Source organism: Patiria miniata, unplaced genomic scaffold (assembly GCF_015706575.1).
Source record: "Patiria miniata isolate m_02_andy unplaced genomic scaffold, ASM1570657v1 HiC_scaffold_19, whole genome shotgun sequence".
NCBI lineage: Eukaryota > Metazoa > Echinodermata > Asteroidea > Valvatida > Asterinidae > Patiria > Patiria miniata.
Window position 1 is genome coordinate 11,974,793 of NW_024037057.1, and position 16,178 is coordinate 11,990,970.

General features: G+C 39.4%; 1 protein-coding gene across 1 annotated transcript in view; it reads left to right on the forward strand.

Moving 5' to 3' along the window:
• Window positions 1-12,969, forward strand: part of LOC119725427 (MAM and LDL-receptor class A domain-containing protein 1-like) — a 40,444-nt gene extending 27,475 nt beyond the window's left edge. The window contains exons 12-21 of the mRNA XM_038196833.1: window positions 309-536; window positions 5,652-6,350; window positions 7,264-7,391; window positions 7,868-8,093; window positions 9,240-9,330; window positions 9,660-9,700; window positions 10,819-10,964; window positions 11,330-11,410; window positions 11,642-11,770; window positions 12,835-12,969. Of these exons, the coding sequence (XP_038052761.1) occupies window positions 309-536; window positions 5,652-6,350; window positions 7,264-7,391; window positions 7,868-8,093; window positions 9,240-9,330; window positions 9,660-9,700; window positions 10,819-10,964; window positions 11,330-11,410; window positions 11,642-11,770; window positions 12,835-12,882 (1,817 nt within the window). The 3' untranslated portion in view covers window positions 12,883-12,969. The remainder of the gene's footprint in view (window positions 1-308; window positions 537-5,651; window positions 6,351-7,263; window positions 7,392-7,867; window positions 8,094-9,239; window positions 9,331-9,659; window positions 9,701-10,818; window positions 10,965-11,329; window positions 11,411-11,641; window positions 11,771-12,834) is intronic.
• Window positions 12,970-16,178: the final 3,209 nt, after the last annotated feature.

A 16,178-nucleotide genomic window follows, 5' to 3' on the forward strand; every position in this document is an offset into this window, starting at 1 on the left:
TTTTGGTCGTCTTTTCTCGGGAACGGAAAGACATTAGATTGGTTTCCTTTCACCAAGATGTTTGAAATTGGATAAATAAACAATCCAAAACAGGAAATGTTCGGGGATTTCAGGACCTAGTGCCCCTTTAAGGTCTGAAAGTGTGTTTCGCTTTGACATGGAATGACCAATCGCAACGTCAGGTCGCCTTGATTCTTTTAGATTTGTATATTTCAAGTCAGTCTAGTCAGTTTGCAGCAGTCCTATTCATTTTCATAATATAGAATAGGCCTATGACTTAAAGTCTCAATTTCTCCCTGAAAATGCAGGTACCCTTAACGTCTTGAAAGTACCTGAAATTGGGAATTTAAGCTCGAGTCAGATGGTCTACTCGATGGCTGGGCAGCAAACTGCCGACTCTACATGGCTGAAGGCAGAGGTATTTTTATTAGACCTGACATCAAGCTTCCAAATAGTTCTTCAGGCTAACCGCGGTGTGGGCATCAGCGGGAGGTCGGATATCGCAATTGATGACCTGGAAATAACTTCTAACATAGGTTGGTGTTTGTTTCATTATCACGCCATTTCTTTGTATGTTATCGGCCCGAATACAGATACAGTGAGATATTTGTTTGTGTTAGGTGCAGACTCTACGATTGACAATGTTATCTTCTCATTTCTGTAGCGTAGGCTCAACCACAGAAGTGAATCTTCTTGTGTTGGAAAAGCAGGCAGCAGTTTTCAATAAATATTTGCGAAGTAATTCCTGAAGTTGTCAGCAAGCATTGAATGATTACGAGCCCTGGTCACGTCTTTCTTATGAAATACATCTTTCGATTGAAAAGAACAATATTCAAAACAAATATGTGATATATCCTCAATGTACCCTTACAATAATCTTCGTGCTCCACTTTGAACTTCACTTTATGCAGTGTGTATAAAAAAAAATGCAACGAAATATAACGGATTTGCGTGGACTACAAACATGTGTTTAGCGGGTAATGCTTTTCTAAACACATTTAGAACGAGGTGATACATTTGTAGCATGAGGTGATAGCAACAAAGTGTTTAGAATTGTGTTTAGTTGCTTAACACATTTTTGTAGGCCAGGCAAATATCGACACAAGAGGCAGTTAGGCTACCTTTGCCCCAATGCCTAAAATTGAAAACCTGGTCCTATGGTAAATTTGACCTCTCTTGGAAAATTACGCATAACTCTGTCAAGAATTATCAAATTTAGAGGTTTGATGTCTCATTGTAAGTGGTAACGCGTATCTTTCGTACCATACCTATATTATCTATCTTGCTAACACGTTCTACGTCTGGCATTCCGTTACATTTTGTTTGCAAAGTTTGTTATAAACACTGTATACCCATAGAGAAAGGAATACTCTGGACGTACAGATACACATACAGGGTGGTTAAAAAAAAAAGGACACCCACATTTGACAGCAATTTTCACCTATTTTTAAAAATTATTTTTAACTGCCGATTAGAAGCTGTTAAAGTACTGGCCTTAAAGCAAATGTGACGAAAAAAAATCGTTGCATTTGCACATTTTGTCGTTGAGCTATGCTAATTTGAACATTTTATGTGCGAAAACTGTTTGTCCATGGAAGTAAACATTCCCTTTGCTTGACTGAGCTCAGCTATCGGAGCTTTTTGAAAAAGGCGTGACATTTAATTGTTATGTTATGTAATGTTATGCAACAATGAACTTAAGCCAACAGCTCATTGAGTAGATGATCTTAACACTGACATGAATAATTGGACAGCTTCAATAAAAGCTACCAGGGCAAAATATATTTTGGTGGGAAGGTTTTTTAATTTTTATGAACTACAAAAACATCCAATTTACATAGAATAACCCGTGGACAAGACTGATTTTGGTGACTTGTATTTAAATTAGCATAACATCACTATTTTTGCGACTTTTATTAAGCTTTTTTGTTTACCACTTTGTGAAAAAAATATTGAAAATGAGGTCACTAAGTAGGTTAAAATTGCTGTCAAAAGTGGGTGTCCTTTTTTTTTTAATCACCCTGCACACAGTAGGCTTGCTGCACTTGTGGATCAAGATTCCCGCAATTCAGGATTTCCGTTCATGCACCATTTTTAACGATTCAAAAAAAAATTGGATCGTTTCAGTACTTGGTCAAAACAAAAGTAACATTGGCTGTTATTCCTTTTTTTAGAAATCGGCATTTGTTTGTTTTTTGTAAGATGTATGCATGTCCCACAAGACGTTCAGTTAAGCAATACATATTGTTCCCTGCTGGGGTAGGGGATTCATTCGGTAATATACCCCAAGGGGATTAAGAGATAAGAGAGGGTCGAAATCATGCAACGAGCTCTGGTGAACACCCGAATATAGACTCTATACTCGGGTCTTCTGGTATAAGGGAATTCACGGCATGGTGACAAATCTTTCTTTATGAGTTTGTGAGGTTCTGATGAAAGGAACAGTGTCAGGGGGACCTCATTGATTCGCATGCATCTGGCCCTCGTCAGGATACTGTAGGGATCCAACAGTAAAGGAAGGTTATGTAGTTTGACTGGCAGTGAAGCGAGTGAAGGATGCAACAGTTGAGCTGATGGGATGCTGGCTGATCAGTGAGGCGTGTCAGTGTGGAGTTCATATAGAAGCTGGGGTTGCATGAAGATCAGTGAGGCGTATAAGTGTGGAGGAAGGGAGAAAATGCTGGTGATACTGGCTGATCAGTGAGGCGTGTCAGTGTGGAGTCCATGTAGAAGCTGGGGTTGCATGAAGATCAGTGAGGCGTATCAGTATGGAGGAAGGGAGTGAATGCTGGTGATACTGGCTGATCAGTGAGGCGTGTCAGTGTGGAGTCCATGTAGAAGCTGGGGTTGCATGAAGATCAGTGAGGCGTATCAGTATGGAGGAAGGGAGTGAATGCTGGTGATACTGGCTGATCAGTGAGGCGTATCAGTCTGGAGTCCCTGTAGGAGCTGGGGTTGCATGAAGATCAGTGAGGCGTATCAGTGTGGAGGAAGGGAGTGAATGCTGGTGATACTGGCTGATCAGTGAGGCGTATCAGTATGGAGGAAGGGAGTGAATGCTGGTGATACTGGCTGATCAGTGAGGCGTATCAGTATGGAGGAAGGGAGTGAATGCTGGTGATACTGGCTGATCAGTGAGGCGTATCAGTATGGAGGAAGGGAGTGAATGCTGGTGATACTGGCTGATCAGTGAGGCGTATCAGTATGGAGGAAGGGAGTGAATGGTGGTGATCCTGGCTGATCAGTGAGGCGTATCAGTCTGGAGTCCCTGTAGAAGCTGAGGTTGCATGAAGATCAGTGAGACGTATCAGTTTGGAGGAAGGGAGTGAATGCTGGTGATACTGGCTGATCAGTGAGGCGTGTCAGTATGGAGGAAGGGAGTGAATGCTGGTGATACTGGCTGATCAGTAAGGCGGGTCAGAGTGGAGTCCTTGTAGAAGCTGGGGTTGCATGAAGATCAGTGAGGCGTATCAGGGTGGAGAAAGGGAGTGAATACTGGTGATACTGGCTGATCAGTGAGTCGTGTCAGTGTGGAGTTCATATAGAAGCTGGGGTTGCATGAAGATTATTGAGGCGTATCAGTGTGGAATAGGGGAGTGAATGCTGGTGATACTGGCTATTCAGTGAGGCGTGTCAGTGTGGAGTCCATGCATAAGCTGGAGGATGCATGCAGATCAGTGAGGCGTATCAGTGTGGAGAAAGGGAGTGGGGGAGAAGGTTGCCAAGGGTATATCGGACCCATAGGCTGACTAGGGTTTGGGGAACTAAGTTGTCCTGGGGTATAGAAGACCCTTTGGACTGATCGGTAGGGATGGAGCGGCAGATGTCACTGATGGAGAAGCCGATGTCTTGGAGCACTGTACATATTATTTAAAGACGAAACTTATTGACATTTCAATACCGATGTTTCGTCAAACTTTATCAGTGAGCTACTTTCCAATCACAATATCAATACGATAACGCCGAACTTGGTTATACCATCGAGCCGAGTGTTATATTTTTTTTCAATGCGTGGGGAATTTAAATACATGTACACACATTTAAACACAAATATTAAATAATACTGAGGACATATGAAGAAATCATAAAATGACGCAATGTTACACGTTATTTCTATAATTAATTATAATAATGACTGCTAACGTTAACGTGTACGCATAAAGGTGAGGCCAATACTTGTTTTACTTCTCAATATTTGACAGAGAAAACGTAAAACAAAACCAAGCACAAAGGCAAAAGGGTCATTCTTCGTTAAGTGGCTGCTTTCATGTCCCGATACTTTGACGCCGTATAGACAAAAAATGCGTAAATTCATGAAATGTATTTTTGAGGATTTATGAGAAACGATAATGAAAAGCTAGAGAATAAAGTTGTTATTGTTCTTTATTTTCCGATATTTGATGTCGACGCCCGAAAAACCCATGTCCCGATCGTACTTTGTAAAATTTACGATCGTTATATTGATTTCGTTGAGGGACTTTTCTTCATTAAATTCTCTTTAACGATTTGTATTTATCACTTAAATATATTCAATCCTTCAAAATATGCTATTATACACCAATTAAGTGCTAAATGTTATATTTTTTGTTGGAAAATGTCTGTCCCGAGAATTTCATTCAGATGTCGTCACGAACCTATTCAGCGCCCTCAATATTGATAAACACCGAATGGAAACAAGATTTCGGTCTTTGTACACGCGTGAGATACGACGGTGCATTGGGTTCAATTTTCTCGACTTATCGTGAAGAAAAACCCATAAAAATCGTGCCTTTTAGCTACAATATCGGTGCGTACCTTTATTGGGCATCATCTCCGAACGCTTCAGATCATGCCTTATTTATATTTTTATTCTATAAAAGTTTTCATGAGTACGGTAAGAATTGTGTAAACCTCCAAGCACATGTGGTATTCATGCTTCAAACAAACTGTAGAAGGCGCTAAACGAGTTTAATTTTAAATATGTCAGCTCCGTCACAGTCAACTCCGTCACATTTTACCGTGACGGAGATGATGTCTTGACGTTTTCTTTAGTCGATAATGGTAACAAAATAAAGATGATAGTGAATAGGGTTTATCATATTAACAACCCCATATCAACTGATTATTATTCTATGTTCACACTTTAAAAGCCCTTAGTTGAATTTATGCGGCTTCACATTCATTCAGATATTGTCATTTCCGTCACAAAAGGTGTGACGGATATGACTGTTGCATTTTTTTCCTTATGCTACAAAAAAATAAAAATTGAATGTTTATCGAGTGATTAAAACTCCGTTAAAGATTGCGCCGTGTGCTATTATTGTTGTTGTGCAACATAATGAACACATCCCATGAAAGAAATTTAACATTTAAAGAATTTTTTTCACTATTTTCAAAAGGCCCAAAGTAGACAATTACTGAAGAATGACCCATACATGACAAGACCTTAAAAAACTAGTAGTACAAAATGGGAAAGTACTATTGAAATATTTTGAGGGCAAATTCAATAATACCCAAAATTACAGTTCATCGTCTTGTTCTTATAAGTTACCTGGGAAAAAAACATTCAAGTTTCTGAAAATGAAGAGAACGCCTCAATTCATTGTGTTGAGTCCGTGGAAATTAACCAACTCTTTTGAAAGCCACTAATCCATCAACGAATTTCGCAACAGGTGAAATACCAATTGTCACCACGGACGTCCAAACGACCACTGCAGTGGACGAGCTATCCACTAGTGAACAAACGACTGGGGTTGCAACATCCTCGAACGACGAAACGTCCACCAGTGAAGCACCGATCCAGCTATCCACTACTGACCATGGGACTGAGATTGCAACAACAGACGAAACCTATGTTACGGATGCAACTCCAGAGCTGACAACTGTTGAAGGAATCACTATCGTTTTGCCAACGGATGCGTCGATCGACCAAACATCCACTGCAGCAGACGGAGGGGACGGAGGGGTTGCTACAACAGGCTCAATGATCGACCAGACATCTGTTACAGATGCAACTCTGGAGCTGACAACTGTTGAACGAGTCACTGGCGTTTTGTCAACGGATGCGTCGATCGACCAAACATCCATTGCAGCAGACAGAGGGGACGGAGGGGTTGCTACAACAGGCGCAATGATCGACCAGACATCCGTTACAGATGCAACTCCGGAGCTGACAACTGTTGAACGAGTCACTGGCGTTTTGCCAACGGATGCGTCGATCGACCAAACATCCACTGCAGCAGACGGAGGGGACGGAGAGATTGCAACAACAGGCGCAATGATCGACCAAACATCAACTTCGGACGGAGGAAACGGAGGGATTGCAACAACATCCACTGCAGACGGAGGGGAGTCATCAACTGTTACTGAAGGTATATTATTTACTAAAGGTTAGATATTTTTTTAATCCACATGCATGTAGGGTTGTACAGGGTGGGTAAAAAACAACGAAACCCAAATATCGAGACTCTTGTTTTATTGAACTTCTGCATGTAGCACTTCCAAAATCTAGGACATGGAAGCCCAATTCAAAAGCTTTTGTTCATTACCAGAATTATTCAAATCACTCATGTTCTTTTTAAGTTACAGAGTTTGAAACACAACCACCGTTTTAAAGTTCAGTCCACGGATCACAAAAAAGGTGTGCGTTCTTTCAGCAAAACGAAAACAATTTGCACACATCGCTATGCGATTTGTTTTCCTAGATTTTGAAAGTGCTACATGTAGAACTTCACTAAAACAATTGTCCCAACATTTTGGTTTCGTTTTTATTACTCACCCTGTAGTCGAGTCCATCACAGTCATCATGTCTCGAGTCAAGACACAACCTATCTAAGTGACATGCGACAAAAGCATTACTTTTGCATTGTTCACCCTTGTACGTTGGGACCAGACCAGTAAAGGACTTGTGATTTACTTCTTAAAGGACTTGTGATGGATTGGACTACAACACTGCCTCCGTGAATGCATCATTTGAAATTGATAGAATCAAATTCAATCATTGACCATAATGTAGTAGCAAGAGAATTGATCATCCATTTCATATCACTCACTAATGGTCAAGCCTTCCTCGCGCCCGATTTACTATAGGACGAAGGTTTGGTTGAATCTGTCAGTAAATGATATTCCCGCTCCAGTGAACTGTTAAAACAAGTCAATTGACTGATTTTGACTGAAAGGGCAACTTTGCACAGAGTGTGTGTTTGCATAGGAGGGTTAGCCATAACACGTTGCTATACTGTTTTGCTTGCACAAATCCCATTAAAGATAACATTTTTATATCAGGAACGATGGAGTTCAGCTGTCAGTTACGGATTCTTGAACTGAACGGTGCACTTGCGGTCTTCAACGATCGACTCACAGACAGCAACTCCCAAGAGTTTCGTGATGTAGCAAATATTATTCGCCCGGCAGTAAGTATGACTAAATAGTGCCCTATTATTTCTTTTGGCTGTTTCAAATGTGAACATTTGGCAAGATGTTGCAAAAACAAATTATGCTGTAGATTGGTTACTTACCTAAGTTTAAGGGTCTAACTCACAGGAAATCAATACGAAAAAAACGTCGAAAATCCGTAACATCTGACACGACAATAGATTTCGGCCTTTAAATCTATAACTTGAGATTATTTTGCTGATTTTGTTGGCATTTGTTTTTTTTGCCCATTTTTTTCTTAAAAAAACATACTCCCCTGATTATGTTTGCCTATTCTGTGGTTGCTTTTAAATAAGTTGTTTTGTTATGATACGATAAAGGTATGTTGTGATTGTCTCAAACTGTGTCGCTCGAGTTTGCACTGTTTGCATTTCATATTTCTCTAGATTCTGTAGTATTTTTTTTAATGCTAATGCTTGTTATTTTTCTATGCTCCCTGATACATCCATAATAGGTGATTGCAGCCCTTCGCAGGTCACCTAGGACATCCAATGTAGTGGATTATGAAGTGATCTCGGTTCGTGATGGGAGTTTGTTGGTGAATGGTGTGGCCAGATTCCCGCTCAACTCCGTCATTGAAAGTGCAGCTATAAGAGAGGTGCTCCATAGTGAAGCGATGAGCAATAACGGATTAATCGACAACTCACTCACCATTGACCTATCGGGTACAGTCGTGACTGGTATGTATTATTGTTTGTTTTGCACTTGAGTAGCTGTCGTCTTCCTTTGAAAACTATAGTCTTAGTTATTCCCAAGCGAACATGGAAGTGGAAATGTGGCATATGTATGGAAGCGATACAACAGCCGAACGTCATTTGTGGATACAAAATAGAGTAGTATCACATTTTTATTGACGCAGTATAGCAACTTTACTTAAACCTCAAAGTAAAATTTGTAAAAATAATTGTAGTAGCATGCAAAAAGGTGCCTGAAGCAGCTACCTGTGATTCATGTTTGTTTAAACGCCAGGTGTGCCGTCATGAAGCAGCGTTAAAGCGTATGACATACTGTCCCTGTCTAACTCGGACGTTTCACAATGCAGTGAGCCACCAAGAGTTTTCCAGTGCACAGTGGGAGACGGTCGACAAATACGCAGCGCGGACAATTTGAAATTGTTTATTTGTCCGGTCAGTAATTTCATAAGCGTATGATTCGAGTATCTGTTTTGTAAGACAGCAGAACGCTATGTCTCAATCATAAACAAATTACCTCAATTCGTTGTCTTCTGATACTCGTTCAAATGGGCCGTGTATTGTCGACCGTAAACTTGAAAATGGACTCTCGTGGCAAACTCTTGGTGGCGCATTGCATTGTGAAACGCCCGAATTTCAGGGACTTTCACAAGATATATATTCTAAATATTTCTTTCATCATCTCCCCCGCTGTGTTACAAGATAAAAATATTCATAATGCAAACACTCGATGTGATGAATGAAGTGTGTACCGCAAATACGAAGGATTATGTTGTCTACGACTTGTTCTGTATATAATGAAGGCTAGCTCCTAATGGACCGATCCAGTAAGCACCGCCCCATGGTATTCTGACCAATCACAGCCGTGATTTATGTCCGACATGCGTGCACAAAAGTCCGACATGCGTGCACGCGCGTATGATGCGTGCGGCAGGAAAATGCAGTGTGGCATTGGAGAGGAGCACGTGTTAATTTGCCCACGTGCGCAGTGGGTGGGGCTTACTGGATTGGTCCATTCCGTTTGCTCTAACGTAATAAACCAAATATAAATTACAAATGAAAATATAAATACGTGTGTTCTTGGACACGTGACAACTTCTTAGTTTCGACTTTATGTTTTTATTTATAACACAGCCCCAACTGAGGTTTGCCCGGCATATGTTTGTCAAAATGGAGGCGTGTGTACACAAAGCGGAAGTTTCCCAGATTATGTTTACACCTGCGGGTAAGTCCTGTAAACCTTTTAAAACACGTGGTGCACTTGAAATTTGGATTATTTATCCCAAGGCTTCGTAACATATTTCCGATGATGTCACATGTCTATATGTTCTCACATATATATATGTCTTCTGGTATGATGTGAGTATGGCTGTGATTGGAATAGCTCTTCAATTTCAAAGATCAATTAAACGTTTTATGCCCTATCTACATTCGGTAGGGAAGTCACCGAGTTGAGGAAAATTGATAAGGTTAAGGCAAAATTAAAAGAGTCAGAAAATATGAATTATAAGTCTTTGTAATTATTCACTTACTGAAATTGTTATTATTTCACAGGTGCTCGGATGGTTACACGGGAACCTACTGCGAGGAAACAGGTGCGAAATTTAGGCTCTATTCGTCAACGCCAAATGACATAACATTAGACACTCGCTTCATATTGCTCCAAACATTGTTTGCCAATAATGAATATAAATCAAACTGCCATTTGTTCAACAGATAATTAGAGGAATTGTCTTAAGGTTGAGCTGCACGTCCCCGACTCGGGACGCGGGCTCGGAGCGAAAAGGTTTTACCAACAACATTGTCCTTGACGACACAATTATAGCAGTTCGCTTGTGTGAAAAGCATCGAAATAAGCCTAACAATACTTATTGCAACCACGGTTCCTACACACAAGGCTGAACGACTCGGCCAAACTTATGGTTAGACGAATGATAACAGCCCGTAAAGGTGGAAATACCATAAATACTTGTCAACAAAGACCCCTGCGCGCGGCAGCTTACAGATTTGCAGAGGTCTGCTCCCGATCGCGTGTCGAAGTCTGTCAAGCCAGCTTATTATATTTTTGAATATTCATGATCCTACCTTTATTGTTAACTACATGACCATGTTAACGCCCAGCACAATATCTTTAGCTTTAAAATGAACTTTGCAATGTCGCATTTGTTTAATTGGTTTTGGACCACATCTCTCTAAAACTGTTTAATGAAAGCCTAATTAAACACGAGATTTGGGTAAACTGAGTTTTCCTCAAAAAAGGTGTCACATTTGACGTTTAGTTCCCGAGTAAATACTTTATCTAGGACGACAACAACTGCACAATAGCTGTTGAAGTATTTATTTTTTAACAATTTTGGAACTAGTATTTATATATTAAAGGGAGTGGTTTTGTTTACGGTTTTAAGAATATTTCCGTTTTAGATGTCATGCAAAACCACCGACAAAATGGCACACCTACAACATTCGCGATTAACATGGCAACGGGTATTAATGCCCGTTATCACGCGTCCAACCAATTAAGGCAAGTGCATTTTGTACTAGAGCTCAGAACAGCCGTTCATCCTTGTGTGTAGAAACCGTGTTGCAACTCAAGGTATCAAATTAAGCCTTCTTTTCTTGTTGCTCCGTGTAACTTTATTGTATTTAATCAGTAACATTGAGGATGTAAAACAAATAGCTAAGGACATTCTATTCCACTGATTTCATAAAACAGTACCTGGGAACGGTGGAATCATTGCCATTGCCACTACAGTCGGTGCACTCCTGTTATGCAGCATTGTTGTTATGATATGTGTGTGCGCCATCATGGCAAATCGCTCTGAAGGTCCCCTGCAACGACGCAGACGCTTTGCACAACAGGTAAAAGAGATACAGAGATTTCCGTGTCAGCTGTAGTTATTTTATACAAGCGAGTGTGACTGAAAAAAATTAAACAGTTAAAAAGTAAAAATGTGTAAGTCCTCAAAGATATCCACCGTGGATTAAGGTTTCGTCATATTTTATCTGATATGGAACAACTCGGTTGTTTTTGTAATGTTCAACTCACAAAAGTATCTAATAAGCTGAATTTATGTAGTATTTTGTTCTCATGTACGACAAATGCTGAATTCTTAGGAAAAGGAGCAAATCATTGCAACTACAACATTTTCAGTTATTCACTGAAAGACCTTTCAAAACTGTATAACATGTTTAAGTTGTCAATTCCTTCCGTGTGTTGCAAATAGGAAGAGGACCATGCCAGAGAGCGTTATCGCTACGGAGTGAGGAATTGGACTCGTCCTGCTATCATGCCCCGCACCGTCTTGGTAAGCATGTTAAATATTCACGCAACAAGCCGAATCACAGAGACCCTTTTTCGTTTAATACGGGCAGGGATTACTTATTCACGTCTGTTGCTACTTTCAACTCATCTCGGCTGTGAACAGAATTATACAACTATATGTTTCCAATCATACAAATTCGGACCTTGGTGTAAGAAAACTGGATTTGTTTGTATAAGTTCAACTACTTTTGTCTTGTTCGACATGACAATGCAGGAAGTGGACGATGGATCAATGGACGATGCACGCGCATTCTATCGAACCTATGACTACAGTACTAACTATCGTAGAGAAGACGGATTCTCGAGATCTTACTCTCCATACATGATACCCGGCCCAGCACTGGTAGGTTCACGTTTTTTTTTTTTTTGGCTTTTCTGCACAGTTTTAGAAAAGCCTCCCCTTTTGTTCAGATTGTTCTAACTTCTTCTTAAGTCTTATTTCTGTTCTTTTGCAAATCAGACAGACTTTGTACACGAGTATGTCGCTATAACCACTTTGGACACTTTGAAGGCTCAGGTCTTGATGAAACTTAACATAAACACAGACCATATAGCAAACATGTGTCGCGAAGATGAGTGTCATAATGACGTCATCACATGTCGTCTGACGTTACCTTAAAGGTGCACATTTCAACCTACATCTAGAGAACTACAAGTCCGATTGGGATGAAACTTGGTATAGACAGGGACGTGTTCAAGATGAAATTTGAGGTGACGTCATTATGTGATTAGCTTTGGCTTTTGAGTTTGAAATATCTCATCAACAGAGCATTGTAATTCAACATTATTTTGTTAATATAGGTTTGTTGGGTTAGATACTTGCACAAATTGTGTCATGTAACTTCAAACAGCGATCATTACAAAACAATTATAAGGGTAAGTCCGATTGTCATGATATTTGGTGGGTATGTAGATAAAATCCAAAGTGACGTCACAATGACATCATCTGGTGACATTTTTATTAATTTTTGAAACTGTTAACATTTTACTAGCAAAATTTTGACGTGAAATTCACTCAAATTCAAATTAAATTACACAAAGACAAAGCTCAAAGGTCACGATGACGTCACTATGGGTCATGTGACGTAATCTTATGTGCATATTTTACAGTCCTTTATCTCGAAATCTACAAGAAGTCTTTCCGAAACACCAGATTCGTCCGGCAACTTTGTTCATATTTGAAATCGATAAGCTACCAGACTAGACATGGACGGACAAATCACAATGGAGAAAACCCAATGCTCTGTTCATGTAGTATACTGTAGTTGTTGTTGCTGTAGACAATTGCATTCTGCCTTTTTGTACTGTTTTACACTTAATCTATGCTACCATGCTTTACGGTAAGATTTTGTATTGGTGCTGTCGAAATTGTGTAAATCGAACTTACATTTTCTTTTCTTTTGGCAGATGCGTAAAATGGATCAAGAAAGGATGACCGACGATTACTTGTACTAAAGAACTTTTTATGGAACCACATACATGTACTTTGGAGGGTTAAAGGGAATATACAACATTTGCAAACATCGAAAAATAAAACTAGCACGTTTTTAAGAAATACCTTACTAGGATGTTGGTAAATGACAGTCTAAAGCATCCTGTAAATTATGGCACCTGGTGTGAAGTAATTTTCAAGAAAAATTGTATTTTTGTATACATTTCCAACGGTGGTCGGCCGACCACCGTTGGAAAAACCTAACTATTTTTCAACTACTGCTCCAACTTAACACTTTTTTCAGTCCAAATTTTGTTTGCTATTGGTTACATGTTCATGAACGGGTGCAGGCCAGCTAAACTGGTTCCCTTACCTTACGACTTTCCGACACCTATTAATTGATCCATTTTATCTTTAGTAGAGTCAAGGAACCAGACTACTTGAACACTTTTGTTTTTCTTGGTTTTTTCAGCATTTTCGAACAAAAAACTTCAAACATGTCTGTGTAACAATATTTGATATATTTACTAGCCCCTCAAATAGTTCATTTCTGAAAATAACAGCAAAAGCCAATGATGTACATTCCCTCTAAATGGGGGCTATCAATGCCAATGTGAGGCCCTTGTTTTTACTCATTCCTTAACTTAGTCAAAGCTTACTATTTTGAATAACTGGCGTTGGCTTTGGACTTCTATTGGCTCTTGTACACTCGGTTAGTATTATCGATGTAGCGAACTCGGTTTAAGTTCAGGGATTGCTATTTAGAGTAGAAAATATGTAGAAACAAATTTTACAGTCCCAGTTTTGTAGGCCCTTTCAAACTTTGTCTTAACAAGGAACTTTGGTCTAATTTACTTTGAAACGGCCTAGAAAAGCCCAAATTCCAATTTAATATTTTTAGGGAGTGGGGGACTTCATTGCAAACCACAAAGGTGGAACAAAATGTTCCACATGTAATGAGCACAAATGAGTTGGCAAAATGATGTTCCCGCAAAATTACCGGGAAAACGGCAGCGTCCTGGGAACTTGCCACCCCTGCAAGTTGTCTGTAATTGTAAAGTCTTGGAAGTCACGGCAATACAGCCCCGGGCAGTATCCGGTTTTAGAGTTTTAATAAATAAAACAAATAATTAAAAAAAAACCAGTTTTGTGGTACCTTTGGTACAATGGTCCCTATCCACGAATAGCTCATTATATTTTATTACATCTTGTATTAATTATAATAGCGTGTAGATAAATATTGTTTTATCGTAGTAAAGTAGTAAAATTATTAGAGACGTAATTGGATTGCGGATTTAAAAAAAAAAAAAAAAAAAAAGTATAAATGTATGGTGTATTTTACGGAAACAAAAGGTGTATTTTACTTTTTAGTGTATATGTTATTGTAATAGGCTTAATGTTGATATAGTTCTTTTTAATGTAACCTTAAGGAGACATTTCTCCATTACAAGTTATATCTTAGGTAGGGAGACATGGGACAATAGGAAGACTTTTCAATGTCTCCCTAATGCCACAACTTATTAGAGGAAAATATTATCGTCGACAATTGGCTAGATCGATTGCTCGTGGTCCAACACGTAAATATGCCAAAATTCGTGGGGGTGAAATAAAGGAAAATAGGGGTAAGGGGTGATTTAAGTTGAACATCTTTTATGTGCACCCTTAAGGTCCCATTTCCCGTAATTATACTAGTCATGTACACAAAGGTGTTATTTTTTTGATTGTTTTTTGCTTGGCAGGGTGAAGGTTTATAATATTCGCAGCCATGTAGCCTAATAACACTGAACGTTTGTTTCGTGAAATGTATAAGAGTAGTTTGCGGTAGCATCATGCGAGAGGAAAGCTCTCTTGTGAGTTTGTGTGGTTCTTAGAAGAACCGGAGGAAATCAACGTTTTGGACCGTATGCTCTGCTCGTCGTCAGGAGACTGAGGCGTTCCAACGGTGGTGGGTAGTTATGTATAGGCGAACTTGGGCGGTGAACATGCTTCAGTTCTAATGCTTGTCCGCCTCTAGTTCCCCTTTTCCCAACAAAGTTTGAATTTCTCAGTCTCACAAACGGAAGGAATGTTCCACATTGTGCTACCGCGGACTTACTCTTATTGCTGACTTCATCAGCAGTAAGAGTACATCTGCGTATCTTACGTGTAACGGTTTTATAAATTGTATCATGTATTATCAAAATGAATGGTAAACGGCGGATTAGAATTAGCCTATAAGTGAGTAATCATGGTTATATATCTATAATATGTATTTTCTTTGTAATTTTCTGCATGTACAATTCAGTCTGTTTAACCGTTTGCCTCATTTCTTCACCGCATCAATCCGTTTAAAATGTACACTATAAACCACAATGTACAACTTTTTAAAATATTGTAAACGCTTCTGCACATGTGAATATACATTTAAACCATTGTCAACATTTAATGGGTTTATTTGGGTTTCATTTTTTTTATTCACCCTGTATATTATTACATCTTGTATTAATTATAGTAGCGTGTAGGTAAATTGTACTTGATTGGAAGTAGGAAATGTATTAATTACGTTATTGGATTGGGGATTCTTAAAAAAAAGAAAGATTATGTGTATTTTCAGGAAACACAAGGTGTATTAAACTTTATAGTGTATATGTTATTGTAATAGGCTTAATGTTGATATAGTTCTAGTTAATGTAACTTTAAGGAGACATTTTCCCATTACAAGTTATATCTTAGGGAGACATGGGACATTAGGAAGACTTTTCAATGTCTCCCTAATGCCACAACTTATTAAAGGAAAAATGTTATCGTCGACAATAGGCTAGATCGATTGCTCGTGGTCCAACACGTAAATATGCCAAAATTCGTGGGGGTGAAATAAAGGAAAATAGGGGTAAGGGGTGATTTCAGTTGAACATCTTTTATGCGCACCCTTAAGGTACCATTTCCCGTAATTACACTAGTCATGTACACTGAAGGTGTTATTTTGTTTGTTTATTTTTTGCTTGGCAGGATGAAGGTTTATAATATTTGCAGTCATGTTATAACACTGAACGTTTGTTTCGTGAAATGTATGAGTAGTTTGCGGTAGCATCATGCGAGAGGAACACTCTCTTGTGAGGGTTGTGTAGTTCTGAGAAGAACCGGGGGAAATCAACGTTCCGGACCGTATGCTCTGCTCGTCGTCAGAAGACTGAGGCGTTTCAACGGTGGTGGGCAGTTATGTATAGGCGAACTCGGGCGGTGAACGTGCTTCAGTTGTAATGCTTGTCCGCCTCTAGTTCCCCTTTTCCCAACAAAGTTGGAATTTCTCAGTCTCACAAACGGAAGGAATGTTCCACAT